Genomic DNA, 18,505 nt, shown 5'->3' with positions numbered 1-18,505 from the left:
CAAAAACTGTTTCTTTCTCTTTAACGATAACGGAAATATCGTGTTTTGACTGGTATTTCCAATACAAAATTCAAATTTTAGTGTTCGAAGAGTTATTCGCGCCAAACCTACTGACACACGCTGATGCCGCACTAAAAGCTAAAAATGTCAAATGAAAAAACGCGTGAGTTGATGGTTGAAACGTGTTTGAGTTCGTGCTGTCAAAGTTTGTGTTTGACATCACCTGAAAGAAAACCTTTAGTAGCGTCTAACAACTGAAAGTACACGTTTATACGATTAACTTGAAGCGGAAGTAAAAACAGAAAGTGAAAAACCGATAAACATGAAAATCGATCAGCTACCAGCTACCAGTGAAGAAGAAATGGATCGAGAGATTATTGAGTCGTTGACCAGAGCTCATCCAACGAATGCTGAAGTGAATGTGGATGAGATGATTGCATTGCAACAGCAAGAGAGTACGAACGCAAATCTTCAGCCTGCACCGATGGCTGCATCAACGTCACTAGCAGGAAGCTCTACGCCTGCACCGATGGCTGCATCAACATCACTAGCAGGAAGCTCTACGCCTGCACCGATGGCTGCATCAACGTCACTAGCAGAAAGCCCTAAACGAAATAAGCAGGATTTGCTAACTGACGACGACATGGCTGATATAGAAGTTAGTCAGCTAACGAGTTCGTTTGAGTCGAGAAACAGACCCGGTACCTCCGCAGTATTGAAAAAACCAATCGCATCGCTTCCTTCATCTATTCCTCGTCGTTGTCAATGGAATAAAGAAAATCCAATCGTTAAGCCGCCATTTAATAACGAACCATTCGACCTTCACATTCCGATATTTCCACCACTACGCGAATATAATTTTGAGTTTGACTCGGATGCTCTGATGAACAGTAGTACTGACCGTTTGTCAGCGAGTACTGACCGTTTGTCAGCGAGTACTGACCGTTTGTCAGCGAAACTGACCGTTTGTCAGCGAGTACTGACCGTTTGTCAGCGAGTAGTGACCGTTTGTCAGCGAATGGATTGGAAAAACGGAAAAATCGCGAAAGTAGCGGTTCATCGCCCGACGAACGACAGATACTTGTTTGGAGAACAGATGGTATACCCGCATCAAAAGCGAAGAAATTCGGCAAAGTGAAACATTGACTAAGTTCGTTAAAAAAATTGAAGCAGAAAACGCAGCAGCTGCAGCTAAAGCAGAAAATGCTGACGAGCCAGAATTAAATATATAGCTCAATAAATCATTAGAATGAAAACCGAAAAGTGTTTCTCATTTTAAACATGGTCCTTCTACGCTAGGGTGGGTCGATTTTCCCAATTTTAAAATCCACAACCAGTAGGGTGTGTGGCTTGAAGAGACGAATCGATCTGCATCATTAGTTTTTGATGTCCGATTACTTTTGAATATCCCATGACAACTTTTACGAGTTCAGGCCTTACTTAGTGTTGAGATTGAAAAAAAAATCGTTGGATTCTCTTCAAATAAGTAATTTAAAGACTTGTTCTTGTTTTTGTAATTAAATTGTAAGAGAATTGAAAGTAAATTAGACTAAATACAGATCCATCCAGGGAGTGGTACTTTTTTCCGATCATCATACTTATTCCCTTGACAGGGAATATGCCAGAAAATACCCTGAAATGTTTGTCCCATAGGTTGTATGCAATGTTATGAAAAACGGAATTGTTTGTCGCAATATTTTGCTTGTAAACACGATAACTTGAGGAATTATCAACCAATTTTATTTTTTTATTCGACGCAGAATAAATTATTTCTGAAGTTAAGTTTGAAGACGGGCTATGTGGGATTAAGGATCTGGAAGTTATTTCAGAAAAACAGTACTTTACTCTGTTGGAAATTCAATCAATTGAAAAAGATTACTTCGTTGAAATTTAGTTAGTTGGCTTCACGGGCAAAAGTAGCATATTTCACGCCATGGCATAAAAATGTCTAAAATTTTGTGAAAAACCAATTTTTGAATCGTTATTCAAATGTATGGAATGACATAAAAAAAACAATTAAACAGAAAACTTTAAAACTCCCACGAGTGTGAAATTTGCGGCCAGAGCGAAGCGAGGGCCGTAATTCGCACGAGTCGTTGTATTGTATTCAAGATTAAAGGTTTTGTGAATGTACTGGGGTCTTATAGGTTTACGCATACGTTTGTAACACGTCGAATTGGACTCCCTGAGTAAGGGGAAACCTATTGTGGTTGTCTAGAGATGCCAAATCAGTGAAAAAAAATGTCCGTCTGTCTGTCTGCACGATAACTTGAGTAAAACGCATCCGATTTTGAAAATTCTTTTTTTTTTCCCGTTTGGTAATGTCAAAAGACAGGCTAATTTCGAAGATGAGTGATTTTGGATCGACCCCTCCTGAGCTGGGGCCCAATAAGTGCTTTACGGGTTTTCGAAGATATCTCCGGACATTTAAACGTTAAACTTGTAAGTGATACGTCAAATAAAAGGTATTTACAATACCGATCGACAAAAAAAAAGTTTATGGAAATCGGATGACCGACTCGTGAGTTAGAGCCCTTGGTGTGAAACAGGCACAGGGCGGCAAGCAGTTTTTGCTTGTAGGTCGGCCACATTTGAACATATTTCGTTCGTTTTAGCTTTATTAGATTGGTATTGACCGTACCAATCAGGTTTAAAAGTTTATGAAATTATGTTCTCCGGAGCGTGAGCTAGGTCTCTTGGAGTGAGCTCTTATCTGGCTACTCGGCCGTACAGTGAACGTGGAGTATTTTGTCAATATCTCGAGTAAATTTTGACCGAATGTGAATCGTCAGTACTATTTCAGGTCTCCTAACAAAATGGCTTCCAGCGGCCATATTGGATTTTATTAAAAGTGATATATCTTGGGAAAAATGGTACTTAGAGAGTTTCTGTTAACAGAGAAGTAATTGGTTATGTGTGGGGGTTTTTAGGAATCGCATATGTGGACTTCAATATATATATCTACATATATACAGCTATATTGAGCAATATACAGGCATGTAGAGCTATATAATAGCAAATTCATTTGTGGAATGTTTATTTATAGTGAAATATAGGTAAATATAGCGGTATATAGCTGAAAGTTGACTTCGTACGGGGCTGTCTATATTGCCTCCGGCAATTTATTTGTTGATGATAGCAAGGCAAAGAGTGGATAATGCAAGTGATTTTAAAGCGCGAATAGCTTTTCAGCAGAGAAGAAAATGAAGTAAGAGAAATGAAGAGTTTCACAATAAAGGCTTTTGATACGAATAGGTGTTTCGTACGGGTCGGCGTTAGCTATGTTTATATTGTACCTAATCGTTCTACATTCGCATCACTTATTTCTGATTAGCGTTAACAATGAGACTATGATACAGAATAATATACAGCTTATACGAGTGGGAAGTTTGCGGTCAGAGTTCAGAGCGGAGCGAGAGCCGCAATTCACACGAGTCCTTGTATTTAATTTATGATTTATGGTTGATTAAAAATCTTGCCGCAAATTTTCAAGGAAATTGAGAACACAAAAAGTACTTTTCCAAAGAATTTGGACTCAAGCGAAGGTTTTCATATCAGTTATTTGTGAGGTTTTGGAAGTTTAACAACGGAATTTTATTGAAATTGATTACAAATATATTAATAAAATTGTCGGTCAAGGGACTTGACCCGCCCAAAAGGTGGGGCCTAGTCCTTATTTACTATAATTTACTTTCAATTCCTTACAATGTAACGTATTTCCAGTCAATTCCAACAAACAGACAGGCAAACAAACAGACTAATTTAACAAAAAATAGCACCTCTACTCCAGTACATGTATGTCCATAGCCTCCAGCGATGAACAAATACTAAAATTCATCGACTGCCATTTCTTCAATTGCTTGCAAATTAGTGTTTTGACTCGAGTGAATCCCGGATTGTCTGTCATTTTTGAGGAAATTTCTTCTTGAGTAAAATCTTTGGCAAAATATTTGAGTGCAGACGCAGTAAAGAACTTGCGTCACTTTTACCCTTGACGGTCTTTTTTGACTGATTACATATTCGTCTACATATTATCAATTGCACATCAATTTTATTGTTTCCAATTTAATGTTGTCTTACAATCTCAACTCAGTTTTTATTGTCAGTCTTCGAATGAGAGAATTAATTTCTTTCGACTTTTTTTTTACTTCTCTTCTTTCGTTTTATTCATTCAGCACACATTCATCTCATTATCGATTTGCAATGTATGTACTTAAGATGCAACTGGGTATACATACGGCAATTTGATTATCTATTTCGTTGCCATTAAAAACATCTGTACCAATCAGTAGAAAATCAGTTCATCGTCGCTAGTAACACCTGATGGTTTAAACATCACGTCGATATATCTCGTCAGTGTCAGTGTTCGCTGTTAAAATGAGTTTTCACCTTGATTTTCACAAAGTGTTTTTGCTGTCGGTGTGTTTCATCGCCACCGAACATTTTGCTGCAATTGTCGTTCCGAAAATATCAAGCATTCAACATCCGCCAGTTCCAAACAATTTTTTCCTTCATGAGCCGAGTATGTTATCAGACGATCCAGAATTAGCGCCCGGTCTGTACCAGGGTGACATTGCCATTGACAACATAATGCACGACTTCTGGAAAGTCGGTCTGCTGTGGACTGTATTCCCCGAACGATTGTGGCCCAATAACACCGTACCGTATTATATCAGTCCACTGTACGATCCCGCCGATCACATGATCATTCTAAAGGCATTGCGGACGATCAAGTTCATGACCTGCATTCGATTTATACCGTGGAACGGCGTCAGTAAAGATTTCTTATTGATTTGGCCAATGAAATATCCGAAAGGCTGCTGGTCGTATGTTGGTCGAATTGGTGGTCCACAGATTGTTTCACTGCAGCCGCCAAGTGGAGGTCGACCGAACTGTCTGGGTACAGAAGCACGGCCCATTCATGAGTTATTGCATGCGTTGGGCATTTTCCATGAACAGTCTCGTGCCGATAGAGACGACTATGTGACGGTTCATTGGGAGAACATCAGAGAAGGATACGAAAACAATTTCGAAAAGCAATCGTTGAGCAATACATCGTTTGCATTCGAATACGATTACGACTCGGTTATGCATTACGGTCGAAACTATTTCAGGTTTGTGTGTGTGTGATACACAATACCATCGTTGTCTCATCTCATGCATTCTGTTCTGTTACAGCAAGCAGAAAGGCAAACCGACCCTTACATCGAAAATGCCGGGAATGGAGCTGGGACAGAGGAGGGGAATGAGTGTTACGGATTGCTTGAAAGTGAACGATTTGTATCGTTGTTTGGATAATCCACGGTCCAGCAGGAAGTATTACTCGCTGTGCAAATTGATGGGAATTGGCAATGAGACATAAATAAAGGGACGAAATTCAACTATTCATTTTGCTTTTGTGTCGCTTCGTTTAGAAATCTAAAAAAATCACAAAATCGGAACTGAGATAAACAATTCGTCTGCGAGGCAGTTGATAGGGTGGTCCAAATTCGAATGAAAATCAAATCACTCACGCGAAGCCGAAGTCAAACGAGCCATCAGAACAGTCGGAGCGTTTGCTGCGACTGAGCCCCGTACAAACCCGTATATCTATTGCGTACGTGACCCTAGTGCGTCTGTCACCCTACTTTGACCGTAAGCCTATTGCGCCGGTTAATGTGGTTAAAGTAAAATTATTATGTAATGTGTACATCTTAGAAATTGCGCATAGCGCAATTACGAAGCCCCGTACGACGTTCCTTTCAAATAAAACAAAAATTTCAAATAGCCCTAAAATTTTAATTTATTGAGTATAAATACACATAGGGCCTAGTATCGGCCTCAGTCCGAGGATCCAAATTTAATTTTTTTTTCAACTACATTCTATTCGGCCTTTGATTACCTTCCAAATGGAACAAAAATTACGAAAAACGGATGAAATTTGCTCGAGTTATATGTAAAATACACATAGGGCCCTAGTAGTGGCCTTAGTCCAAGGACCCAAATTTAATTTTTTTTCAACAACATTCTATTCGGCCTTTGATTACCTTCCAAATGAAACAAAAAATACGAAAACGGATGAAATTTGCTCGAGTTATATGTAAAATACTCATAGGGCCCTAGTAGCGGCCTTAGGCCAAGGACCCAAATTTAATTTTTTTTCAACAACATTCTATTCGGCCTTCGATTACCTTCCAAATGAAACAAAAATTACGAAAAACGGATGAAATTTACTCGAGTTCTATGTAAAATACACATAGGGCCCTAGTAGCTTTTCACTTCTAAGGCCCTAACTCACCCGATTTTAAAAAAAAACTTTTTTTTCCTGGATTGGTATTGACAATACCTATCATTTGCCGTGTCAGCTACATTTCCATCGTTTATTTTGCCATAAATATCACCAAAAGACCTTAAATCACTTAGGTGGCCCTAACTTAGCCTCACTATTTCGACTATCTTTCAGGGAAAAAAAATTTTTGAAATCGGATTTGATTTACTCAAGATATCGACGTGACGGACAGACAGACGGACAGACAAAATTTTTATTGCGGATTCGTCATCTATGAACATAGGCAAACACTTTGCCCTTACCGTCTGCTTCGAATTCCATCAATTACACACGGTGTAATGTATCCGCTTACAGGCGGGAGTAATAAGACTTGTGCTTAGTTTGACAACTCGTTTAATACTAACTCATTCAATGTACAATAATCAGTGTTGACCAATACCGATACTCTACACACGGCATCGTAATCCTATAAGCCCCTTTGTACTTCGTACGGGGCTAAAAACTCGAAAACTCGACTAGTACGGTAGACTGAAATTCGGCAGATTACGACACGCAAACTACGATCGAATGGTTCAATTTTTCTGTACAACTCAAAGAGAGGTATTTGCGGCCCAAAAAGTTTCTCTCTCCGGCCGAAAATGGAATTTCATACATATTTTTCAGACGCGATCACGTGTGCATTCTCTGTTGTTGAAGTGGCTGCAGAGTGGTTTCTTTGTCAATGTTGTAGAGGCTTCGTCTCATTTCAGTTTTCAAGCTAAAAAAAACGTCAATTGTGACTCGTGATGAAAGTGGAATTTTTCGGTAGGCTTGTCCTAACGAGGCGGAGCTGACTAGCACCGAAAAATTCAGCTTTTCATCACTCATGACAAAATAAACTATTTTGTGCTTGAAGACTGAAATTCGACGGATTTCGACACGCATTCTACGATAGAGAATTTCAATTTTTCTTTACTTCTCAGAGAGAGGTATTTGCGGCCAAGAATAGTACATTTCGTACCTAGTACTAAAAGTCTTTTTTAGCGTGTGAGAAGTTTCCAGACAGAGCCGAAGGCGAGGTGTGGAATCGAATACGCACTTTTCGGGTCCTAGGTATGAAAAGTACTTTCTCGGACGCTCTCTCCGGCCGAAAATGGAATTTCATATATATTTTTCCGGTCGCGATCAAGTGGGCATGCTTTGTTGTTGAAATGGCTGTAGAATGATTTCTATGTTAATGGTGTTGTGGTTTCGTCTCATTTCAGTTGTCAAGCACAAAAATCGTCGTTTGTGACTCGTGATGAAGGCTGAATTTTTTGTCCTAACGAGGTGGAGCCGAACTAAATTGGCGAAAGAAAGGCGTGTGGTTTATACGGTGTTTAAGTAGAGCGAGATGGAAAATCAACTCGGGGTCTGCTGTCATCGATAATACAAAAGAATCTGACAGCAGATCCCCAGATTGAACAATCGGTTGTCGTTTCGCCATCTCTCTCACTTAAACACTCTATAGTGCAAATAGTAGATGATGTTCTAAGCAGTAAGTTTTAACCGGAACGCTAGCTTATGTTGTAGTGTTACTAATTCTACAATTCTACTATAAACCACAAGTCTTTCCTTCGCCAATTCTATCGGCTTGGCAATGTAAATTTCCTCTCAAAAAACTATTTAAGTGGCTAGAGGTGAAATTGTCACTCAGTTGCCTAAAAAGGTTTTGTGCCACCGTGAATTGAAATACGACGGATTGCTATACCGATAACTAGATTGAAATCGCTCGTAATCAACATTACAATACTAGTAAAACAACATACTATTGTCGCGCTTGAAGACTGAAATTCGGTGGATTCGACACGCAAACTACAGCCAAGAAAGTTCTCTCCTCTCTCTGGCCGAAAATGGATTTTCACGTATAAAATTCTGGCCGCGATCAAGTGGACATGTTTTGCTGTTGAAATGGCTCGTAGAGTGATTTCTTTGGTATTGTTGTTGTGGTTTCGTCTCATTTCAGTTTTCAAACGCAAAAAACGTTGTTTGTGACTTGTGACTAAAGCTGAATTTTTTGGACGAGCTCGTTCTAACAAAATGTGCTGTCAATTCTCTACCACTATGAATCTTCTTCACTTTGATCATGGTTCATATTTTTTGAGTAGGCCTGCCGTTACGCATTAAATTGATTCCAAATACCAACGCACTTCAAGCAAAAGTGCTTCTAAAGCCAGCTACCAAATAGTAGAATTTTGGATGAAAATTTGTTCAAAATTTCTTTGCAATGCAAAAAATTGTTCGATACACGGTCGGGTTTCACTCATGCTTGAAGTGCGTTGTAAATACACATTGAAGTGATATGTCGTTAGAAAGTTGAGATATGTGACAACAATGTACAGTTAATATGGGGTCGAAAGAGTTGACCATCGAAGGCTAGGTCGATGAACGGGGTCACAACGTTCTACCCCAAATTATGCTAAAGTCAAGCCATTTTTCCGTATTTTGCAGTTTTTTTGGACTTTTTTACTCAGTACAACAGTTGAAAGGGATATATATAGACCGTGCACAGCGAGTAGTCCAACAAATAATCACTTTTATATTCAGGCGGGTTAAAAACGTCACATTCTCTCACGAGATAGAGAACCGCAACTTTTTGCTCACCTTTTCTTCCCTGTTTTTCGCTTCAGTTCTTTCAAGTTTACTTTTTTCCAAACTTTTTCACCCCAGCTGTGTCAACTTTCCATAAGAGATTTCAACTCAAAAAGACCACACTTGTGATATCGCATGCGATCTTGCAGAGTATTGTGATGGACCAGTTTAGAGTGAATGTGTAAACCCAGAAAAGTCTTATTATGAGGGGAATATGCTATAGATGCAGCACTGTATTCTGAGATTGTTCACAATTTTACCGTTGATTTTTCGAGTTTTTTCCTGATGAATTCAAAGATGGAATCCCTTTTCAAATTTCCACATAATTTATTGCCGATCCAATCGAAGCTACTACATCGCTGACATCGTTATGTTTCTCAAAATATTTTTTTCTTTGCCGGGAAATTAAACATTTTTTGTCTCTAAATTATAAACAACAAAAATTTTGCTTCTTAAGAATTACAAATTTACGTAAAAACATTCCGTTGTGTACGTAGCCACATAATGGAATTGTTGATGTTTGACCGAAATACTGATACGACACACTGTTTCTCATTTGACATACGACGACGACCAATTCCCCACTCACGTCCGCATCTTAAGCTAAAAGTTTTTTAATCTCAGGCTTTTCGGCTGCATCAACGTAGCTGGTACCGTCTGGGGCACTTCCACTTTTCGTTGCACCTTTGTCCAGCAACAATTGAACGCAAGCCGTATGTCCTTCCCAAATGGCGGCCAGTATCGGTGTGATGCCATGCTTATCGACTGCCTGTTTCGATTGCAGAATTTCAATGAAAAAAAAAATCGCTTGTGACAAGGGCGGATCGGTTTCGGTTTTATTGTCTCACACATTTCAGTCCCATTCACAACCAAGGTATATAAACACTGAAGGTAGTGCAATTTGCACTGTGCAAATGCACAGTTACTTTCAGGTGAATTTAGCTTCGTTATGTGTTGAACACACATTGAGTTTATGAGCGTCAAGTTGCAGCTAGTGGTGAAGGGAAACTTAGCAGGTGCAACAACATTAGGCACAAGAAAATATGATGATTGTCAACATTGAAAAAATCAATTCACCTGAAAGTCCGGATCCGTAATATCTCTGATTCGTTGAGGATTTGGCCACAACAAACTAGTGACTTGTTTCGGGAACATATCTCTTCCCATCGAGTGGGAGATATTTGATTTTTCTTTTACTACAATGCTACGGCAACGATATTCAACCGGAAGGAGGTGCGGGAAAACAGGAAAATATGCCGTTTGGCAGCGTTTTGCTTGATTTCTCGGCAATACCTTCCATATTTCACACACCATTTTTGAGTGAGAATATCCATCCACATTCTCTCAAAAATGGTGTCAGATATGTCAAATGGAAGGTATTGACGAGACGAAACAAAATATTCAAAATCAGGTTTGTACAACTGTTGCTATTGGCGAGAAAGCAAGAAAAACTGCATATTTATCTACTTTTCCTGTTCTGCCGCACCTCACTGCTAACAGCCGAAGTATATAAACACTGAAGGTAACGCGAACGCTCAACGGATCACAAACTTTACGGAAACCAAGCTTCCGGTGAATATAAGATTTGTTATGATGCATTTGGTGTTAAAATATTGTTGGAACCTAAGAGTATAATTACACCTAGAGAGAAAATTCCGAGCAACTGCGATTTGTAGAGAGTTCGAACCTTTCAAATCCATTTATTAGAACAGTTATACTCGCCAAGATTTTCGTTTCAGGGCCGTTTGATAATAAACTGTTCAAAATTCAAATTCAAAATTATACAAACTGATGTTGGGACCACATTTCGTCGTACAAATTTCCTCTCTAGGTAGTTGAAACTGCATTCGTTAGAATTGAGTTTTGGCATACAATGCAATCTAACAAAGCGAATTTGACTTTTAGCCAACGTGATAAGAATTATATTAGTGGAAATCATGGTTTGAGAGCAATGGATCCTTTTCAAATTTATAGCCTACATTTAGGCGGAAAAATAATCGTTTTTCGATGATTTCTCTGAACCGAAACCGAAATCTTGTTTTGAAAAAGTGGAACCATCAAAGCACTAAAAAATGTCTTACTTTTAAAGGAAAAATTGGTCTGTGAGTCATAACTTAACCCACTTGGAGAAACCTCTGCATGTTACATAAATTTGCACAATCTGCAAAGGTTTCTCCAAGTGTGATAAGTTGTGACTCACAAACCAATTTTTCCTTTAAAAGTAAGACATTTTTGCGTGCTTTGATGGTTCTAATTTTTCAAAAAAAGATTTTGATTCAGAGAAATCATAAAAAAACGAATACTTTTCCGCCTAAATGTGGACTGCAAATTTACAAAGGGTTCATTGCTCTTAAGGTCAATATAACACGTCCTATTTGCAAGACTTTCTGATTTTTAATTGAACATGTAACGCGAGATCTAACGGTAAGGATTTTTAAGTTATGCATTTTCGAAAATGTCTGTGAGTTGACGCATCTTTTAATCACATTGAGTCACTGTGGCCGGCCAGGAAAATTTCATCGTTTTACACCTAAACTTGACGAAACATGTTCGCTCCGGCAATTTTATTTTCGAGACTTGGTACGGCCTTCGAGAGGGTAGGTAGGCATACTATACGTGTACATTTCATTGACATACTGAGTCTACCTAAGTTAGGACATTCCAATAACTAAAAGACCAAATGTTTTGAACAAACTTTAAGTAAGGTTTCCACTCAACAAAAAGTACTCCTTGAGAGAGCTAGCTGTGACAGCTCAGACGTCCAATAAACAAAGCAAAAATTTAAAAAAATTCAATTTTGTCTCTCACACGAAGTACTTTTTTGGTATGTGGGAAAAAAGCGCTTATTCTTCGAGGGCATCCGGGAATCTGGCACACGCTATCGTAGCATGCCTCCTTTTACGACATGTAACGAAACGTCATGGCTGTGCCAAATTCGCACCGTGCAGGTGAATCTGGCACACCATCGATGTGACGGTGTGCCAGATTACCCTACCCCTCCGGGTTATTATAAACGTACATGCACTATCGAGCTATAAAAGAACTTGAAGGTGTGGTCAAGAATATTCGAATTGGAGTAAAAATGAAAATTCTGAACTGATTTACTTGAGCCCGACATGAATCTCTCTCGATCTTGAAATCTGGCGAGAACATTTCAGATTAACTAAAAGCTGACTTGACACATTTCAATGAAATCTTGGTTCATATCGGCTCCGACTATTTTCCTAAAATTACCTGACCTGAACTTTAACCTGTTGCTGGATGAACACTGATTCATTGAACAGTCAAAATGAAGGCTTCAAATAGTATAGACAATACGTTGGAACGGATGGAGAGTGTCGAGTCTTGACTGAAAACCTAAACCGTTAAGCCAAGTGTGAAGTTCTGCTTGACGATGAAGCGAAAAAAAGGAACTATAAACCGAGTCAAAAATAAGAGATTTCCGAGACAGAGAACCCTATGGAACCTGCAGCGAAATTATTTGCCGGCGACTGTTCACATTCAACATCCTTAAAGCTTTCTTCCTTTTAAGCAGAGTCCATTTCGCCCTCCCTCGCTCTTAAAATTTCCCTGAGCCACCATGGATTAAGCTACGTTCCTCTCCCTTCCTACAGTTCCCCAGTTTTCGAACTATAACAAAAGGTCGTTCAATTCACACACAAAAATCTCTACAAACCGATCCACCCTAACCAGCATTAATAACATACATCAACGTTAGCTCCTTTGGTCAGTAGATAATCCAGAACGTTCGTCTGTCCATAATCAGCTGCATAATGTAACGGATATCGTGAAGCAATCTCATAGTTGACGTCAAAGTTCTGGTGCAGATACGGAGGAACGACATAAACAGAATATTACGTGTCATGTCTGACAAAAATGCGAAGAGAATGAACGACCACACGTACCTGATTCTCAACGACATCCTTTACGGTATTCAATTCGCCGTTCTTAATTGCCCACAGCAATTCTTCGCTGCTTTTGTCCATTTTATTGTCGCTTTTTTCCGATATTCCAGATGCACCCAAAACTAAACTAAGACACACAGCGCGTTCGTGCACCCAAACAAATTAGCTTTTTGCACTTTTTGCTTTTCGCAATGTTTTGTAATCGAAAAATGTTTTCGATAGCCGGCGTTTGATGAAACCTTATTCGCGGGGAACGACACGGAATGGTTTTGTCACTGCTTCACTTCGGGAAATGATTTGAAATCAATCGATCTGCTGAATTTACACAGATTCACGCGAATATTTCGGAAATTTCTTTTGTTTTAATCAAATGCAAACAGGGAACCGAAATAAGCGACACACACTGCACGGAATTCGTTGACATTTCTTTTGCAAAAAAAAACACCACCACCACCACACAAAGCCAGTGGTGACAGAAAATGGTTTGACAGGACCGATTATAAAATTACCCTATGCGTCGTATCATGCTGTTTGCGCACTTTATGATAAGAGAATGTTTTATGTAATACAGCAGGGCACTTCAAGCATGAGTGGTACATGAGTAAATACAGTGTTATCGGAGAGAGTGATTTCAAGCAAACAGCACCAGCATACTTCCGCTCGGATAGCTAGCTGTTGTTGATCGAGTAACGCATCTCCACAAAATGATTAAAATGATGACAAAGCATAGTTTTGACATTAGATTCAACCGTACCGTTTATCAACGCTCGTCGAGAAGAATGAGGCAAGTCTATGATTCGCATTTTAATCCTTCTCTACGAAAGTCAATCTACGAATACAATAGACTTAATTCCGAGCTGCGAAGGTGAAGCTTAAAGTATAGTTTCCACTTAAAAAGAGCACTCCGTTTAGCCTCCGTTTACATGACAGTTGTAAAATAGAACAAAAGAACTGTCACGCAAACGGAGTGGAAATTGAATTTATTTCAATTTTTTACTCCGTTTACGTGACAGTTACCAACCAATAAAATAAGTAGAAAAACGTCAATGTGAACATGGCAATCGAACTCGGATCATTTTGGTGGAAGACTTGTAAATGTAACCACTTAGCCATCCAGTCTAGCGTAATCGATTCTTTGTTCAGGCCGAGACCGTCTAATATGAATTGTTCTAAGAGCGCGAGTTTTTACTCTCCGTGGGTTACTCACGTTTATTATTATGTTTTTGTCATAGATTGCGGATTTGAGCACTATTTCACAGGACTCTCAATGATTGACGCTGTCGGCAAGTCGGTCATTTCATCGAACAATATTTTCGTGGACAATGTGATCGAAAATTTAATTTCCTAAAAAATGATTTTGATTTTTGAATTTCGTATCTAAAAAGACCGGCTCGAAGCTGATTTTTGCGGTAGTGACGATAACAATTTCCACAATCTATTATGGCACTACCATCGCACCGAAGTATATTTTGTGAATACAAAAAAAGCGTCGCCTCAGTAGGTTTTTTCGAAATAACTATAAACGCGAGTTTTAACAGCACAAATGTCAATGATTTCATCCCCAGCAAAACAACACAAGCGATTTTTTTATACAAAATATTGATGAAATTTGAAATTTGGCCCTGGAACAAATCTGTACCCCAGAGTTATGAACACTCTATAATCAGAGCAGTGCGTAGATTCTCATGCCTTTCTTAACTTTAAGAATTCGTAACTTGACAGTTCTTATGGAATTTTATACATACAACTCTCAAGTTACGAACAGTATGAGAATCTACACCCAGGGTGCCGATTCTTGTAACATTCCTAAATTTAAGAATTCTTAACTTGACAGTTCTGCAACTGTCAAATTATGAATGCTACGAGATCTACGCCCAGCGGTAAAAAACTTGTCATCCGAAAACAATCACACAATTTGTGAAATCGATGCAAAAACGATTAGCACAAATAAGCAGTCGAACTTAGGTAATTCAAGTGTTGTCAGCGGGTTTTCGATTCTGTAAATTCATTCATTTCAACTCGAAAACTGATAAAATTATCTATTCTGGTTGCACCAGTCACAAGATAGGAATGTGTGGTCAGATTAAACAAATTTTTCGTTGAGAGATTTTTGTAACAAAATTTTGTCTAACAAGATGAGACCAGGAAATATCTTCTTACTCATCGAGGAGAGAAGTGTTTTGAAGGTTTTATTTTCGCATTAATTGCATCTAACTTGGGGTCCCAACATCTACTGACTAGAAAAGGTAGCCTAAACCTAGGTCCTTCCAGAACTTATAAAGAAAGAGATATCCCAAAAAAAGGAATTCAAATTTCATTTCAGAAGCGGCTGCTCACAGCAAAGCCTTGTGTCATACACATACACACACTCACACACGCAACTGCAATGTTATTATTATCCAAACGTCAAAAATGAGATTTTTGTTTTCTTTCGAACGTTTGTTGATCGATCGACGATGTTTTTGTCGGGCACTCTCTGTAAGATCGATTTGTTGAAGCCATAGTCCGGGAGATTATTCCGTGTAAACTTCACCAGCAAAACCCAGCTCGAAGGTACGATTGTTCGCTTGATCAGCAATCAAGTGAATCAACATGAAATACCGAATGCTCACAGCAAATTGTTCATTCCAGCATCGAACTAGAGACCATGGAAGTAGTCTGGCTTAAGACTGAACCTGACGATGACACCGTCAAATTAGAAACTGGCATCGATGTCAATGCCGAGCTGCTAACAATAATTAGCCAAGATGCGTCGAACAATTCGTGCTGTGAGGCCGAAAATGCTTCAATAGAAATTGGTGGTATTCAAGATCCAACTGCTGAATATGATGTCAAATGCATCATCGACAAACGACACAATCGGAAGCGACAGCTGGGGAAAATGTCTGCTACCAAATCTGATGGTGAGAAAGTTGAAAAGAAGGGCAAGAAGCAGTCATGTGTCTGTGACGTTTGTGACAAGGAATTTAGTCGACCCGAAAATCTCCGTCGTCACAAACTGTTGCACTCCGATCTAAGGCCTTACGTTTGCCCTGAGCAAAACTGTGGAGCCAACTTCCGTCAAAGTTATGCTTTGAAGCTACACCGAAGGACGCACGACGCCGACCGAAAGTCCGATGAACGCAAGTTTTTCTGCGAGGTGTGCGGCCTGGGATTTCAATCGAAATTCTATCTGCAATTCCATCATCGATCGAAGCATAGTGGTGAGCGGCCGTATGTCTGTAGCGAATGTGGTCAGGGATTCGCCCAAAGACGCGGTCTCACTAAACACCAACTGGAGCACAGTGGCAACCGTCCGTTCGAATGTGACGAATGCGAAATGAGGTTCTACAGCAGATCACTGCTGAAGTCGCACAAAAAAACGCACACCGCCGTCGATGGTAAGCCGTTCAATTGTTCGGAATGCGGAAAAGGATTTTATCACAAGACAAGTCTCAACGCGCACCAACGTAATCATTTGACCATACGGCCATTCGGTTGTGAAATTTGCGGCAAACGATTCACTCAGAACGGAGCGTTGAGCGTGCACAAAGTGATACACAGCGATGTTAGGCCCTACGGATGTGAGGAATGTGGGCTGCGGTTTACTCAGCAATATACGCTTAAAACGCACAGAATGAAGCAACATGGCCTATCAACAGCTCCATTGAAACAACAGAAGACGGCAGTGCAACTCGACAGGATATCCGTAACAGGTCCAGCACCCAAAACTGTTACACACGACGAGCAAAGTAGCTACGATCATGTGCAGTCATTAGAATCATCAGAAATCAGTGCCATAGGTTCAACGGACATTGTCCCATTTAACACGCCTGACTTGAATGAATCGAAGGATGCAACGGAATCTGGTACTGAGTCTCAACAACCGCTCATAACCATCAAAATCGAGAAAAGCGTAGCGAGCGAGTCAAGCTGTTCAGAAAGCTGGTTAGAGACGAATGACGACGAGTCCACCGAATTCGAAGATAAGTTTTCGGTAGATCATAGCACCGACACACTACAGTCACTGTTCGTTGATTCAACCGTCTTAACTCAAATTAAGGAAGAAGAAGAAACGACGGAGATTGACGAACCATCATTAGACATCTGGAAATCTGAGCCAACGACATCGGATGATCACAATGCGAGTGATAAAGGAAAGCTACTGAACAAAGACACCGCAGCCAAAAACTCATGTGATGAATCAACGGAACGGCCGTTTTCTTGCAACGAATGTGAGAGAAGGTTCGTGCGCGTCAGCGCTTTGAAAATCCATCAACGAGCCCACGAACGTGCCAAGAAGGAAAAATCGTCCTGCATATGTGACGAATGTGGAAAGACATTCAGCGGGAAGAAGAATCTTAAAGTTCACCAACGCATTCATTCCGGATCGACGCCGTACTCTTGCAAGGAGTGCGGCAAGAACTTCAACCAACTAGCCAACATGATAACCCATCAACTGACCCATGCCTCATATAGTGAACGGCGATTCGCTTGCGAGACGTGTGGATCGAAATTCTCACGGAAGGACACGCTGGAGCACCATAGGCGAACCCACACGGATGATAGAAATTTCGAGTGCGATGTCTGTGGAAGCAAATTCAAAACTGCGCTGAGCATGAAGCGACACAGATGGGGTCATAGTGCCGACACAAATTATGCGTGTGACATTTGCAGTAAAACGTTTTACAGCAAAAGTTACATGACGGTTCATTTACGGACACATACGGGCTCGAAGCCGTTTGCTTGTGATCTATGTCCATACAGAAGTAATGAAAATTCGCAGGTGAAACGACATAAGAAATACTCTCATCGCGAAATCGGTGCACCGTCCGAGTACCAAAGACTGAAGTTGAAGAAGATGATGAAGACGAAGAAAATGGCCGACGATTCACTGTAACGTTTGTAATGTCTTTCATAAGCTTAAACGAAAGATTGGTTCCAATAAAAAGATTTTGAAATTGTCACACCAATGTAACGATCGCATTTTAATCTCATTAAGCAGTGGCTCAGCCCTACAGTATAGAGTCTACGCGCAGTCTGTCTATCCAGTCGAAAGCATTAAGGATTTTTCTGGGTTACTTTTTCAAGAAAACCGGACTATGGCTCCGTTGTCATCTATCAAATAGTAGATTACGCACTTGCTGGGAGCCGCAAGCCTCCTAGTTTTTTTAGTCGGAAAACTAACTCTGGATGGGATGTTGTGGATGTCCTTCACGTTGATTAGAATCTTCGGTATTTTTATCGTTACGCTTTAGCAACGGACTATTACAGTAGATTTGAGGAAAGTCTTCAAATGTACGAAATTCTGAGTGTTCAAATGTAAATTTGGAATGTAGAGTGATTTTGAAGGTGTCATTTGAAATGAAAAATTGGTGCCAGAGTGGGAGACGAACCCACAATCTTCACCTTTCCGGGGCAATGCTCTTACCACTTGAGCTACCCGGCACAATTTCGTACATACCAATTTTGCGGAATTTTGGGCCAATTAGTGTAGCTTGAGGCCATACTTCACTCACTACGAGATTTTCTTCTACTGATTTTGTTCAGTATTGTTGCTGCGGAGAAGGCTAAGAAACATTTTCAGTCCTTCGATCGAAGGTTTTTCGCGATATTTTCGTTTTTCCGTTTCGTTGTTGTTGCTGTTTGCTGGTGATTGTGCAGTTTTCGCTGGATGGATGAATGGTGAAAATGGGCGCATCAGACGGTTGGTGACGACGTAAGAATCGTGAGTACGGCGCAT

The 18,505-nt window shown here is 40.0% G+C and overlaps 3 protein-coding genes across 3 annotated transcripts; 2 read left to right on the top strand and 1 right to left on the bottom strand.

Moving 5' to 3' along the window:
• Positions 1 to 4,111: 4,111 nt before the first annotated feature.
• LOC119077413 (zinc metalloproteinase nas-15-like) lies at positions 4,112 to 5,529 on the top strand. The gene is made up of 2 exons (XM_037184626.1): positions 4,112 to 5,114; positions 5,179 to 5,529. The coding sequence occupies exons 1-2, from the start codon at positions 4,378 to 4,380 to the stop codon at positions 5,360 to 5,362; spliced, it is 921 nt and encodes a 306-aa protein (XP_037040521.1). The 5' UTR covers positions 4,112 to 4,377; the 3' UTR covers positions 5,363 to 5,529.
• A 3,652-nt stretch (positions 5,530 to 9,181) lies between these two features.
• LOC119077440 (myotrophin) lies at positions 9,182 to 13,234 on the bottom strand. The gene is made up of 3 exons (XM_037184656.1): positions 12,784 to 13,234; positions 12,586 to 12,696; positions 9,182 to 9,647 (listed from the first exon to the last, which is right to left on the bottom strand). The coding sequence occupies exons 1-3, from the start codon at positions 12,862 to 12,864 to the stop codon at positions 9,477 to 9,479; spliced, it is 363 nt and encodes a 120-aa protein (XP_037040551.1). The 5' UTR covers positions 12,865 to 13,234; the 3' UTR covers positions 9,182 to 9,476.
• Positions 13,235 to 15,295: 2,061 nt separating this feature from the next.
• On the top strand, positions 15,296 to 17,726 carry LOC119077376 (zinc finger protein 135-like). The gene is made up of 2 exons (XM_037184567.1): positions 15,296 to 15,336; positions 15,415 to 17,726. Exon 2 carries the CDS (start codon positions 15,431 to 15,433, stop codon positions 17,660 to 17,662), a length of 2,232 nt encoding a protein of 743 aa, XP_037040462.1. The 5' UTR covers positions 15,296 to 15,336; positions 15,415 to 15,430; the 3' UTR covers positions 17,663 to 17,726.
• Positions 17,727 to 18,505: the final 779 nt, after the last annotated feature.

The sequence above is a fragment of the Bradysia coprophila genome, unplaced genomic scaffold (assembly GCF_014529535.1).
Source record: "Bradysia coprophila strain Holo2 unplaced genomic scaffold, BU_Bcop_v1 contig_235, whole genome shotgun sequence".
NCBI lineage: Eukaryota > Metazoa > Arthropoda > Insecta > Diptera > Sciaridae > Bradysia > Bradysia coprophila.
Note: the sequence above shows the minus strand (reverse complement) of the source record. Positions and strands in the feature narration are given on the sequence as shown.

Coding starts and splice junctions, on each gene's coding strand:
- LOC119077376 (XM_037184567.1), top strand. CDS start 15,431: ATGGAAGTAGTCTGGCTTAAGACTGAACCTGACGATGACACCGTCAAA.
- LOC119077440 (XM_037184656.1), bottom strand. CDS start 12,864: ATGGACAAAAGCAGCGAAGAATTGCTGTGGGCAATTAAGAACGGCGAA. Junction 12,697..12,783: donor AGGATGTCGTTGAGAATCAG/GTACGTGTGGTC, acceptor TATCTGCACCAG/AACTTTGACGTCAACTATGA. Junction 9,648..12,585: donor CCAAAGGAGCTAACGTTGAT/GTATGTTATTAA, acceptor CAATCGAAACAG/GCAGTCGATAAGCATGGCAT.
- LOC119077413 (XM_037184626.1), top strand. CDS start 4,378: ATGAGTTTTCACCTTGATTTTCACAAAGTGTTTTTGCTGTCGGTGTGT. Junction 5,115..5,178: donor TACGGTCGAAACTATTTCAG/GTTTGTGTGTGT, acceptor GTTCTGTTACAG/CAAGCAGAAAGGCAAACCGA.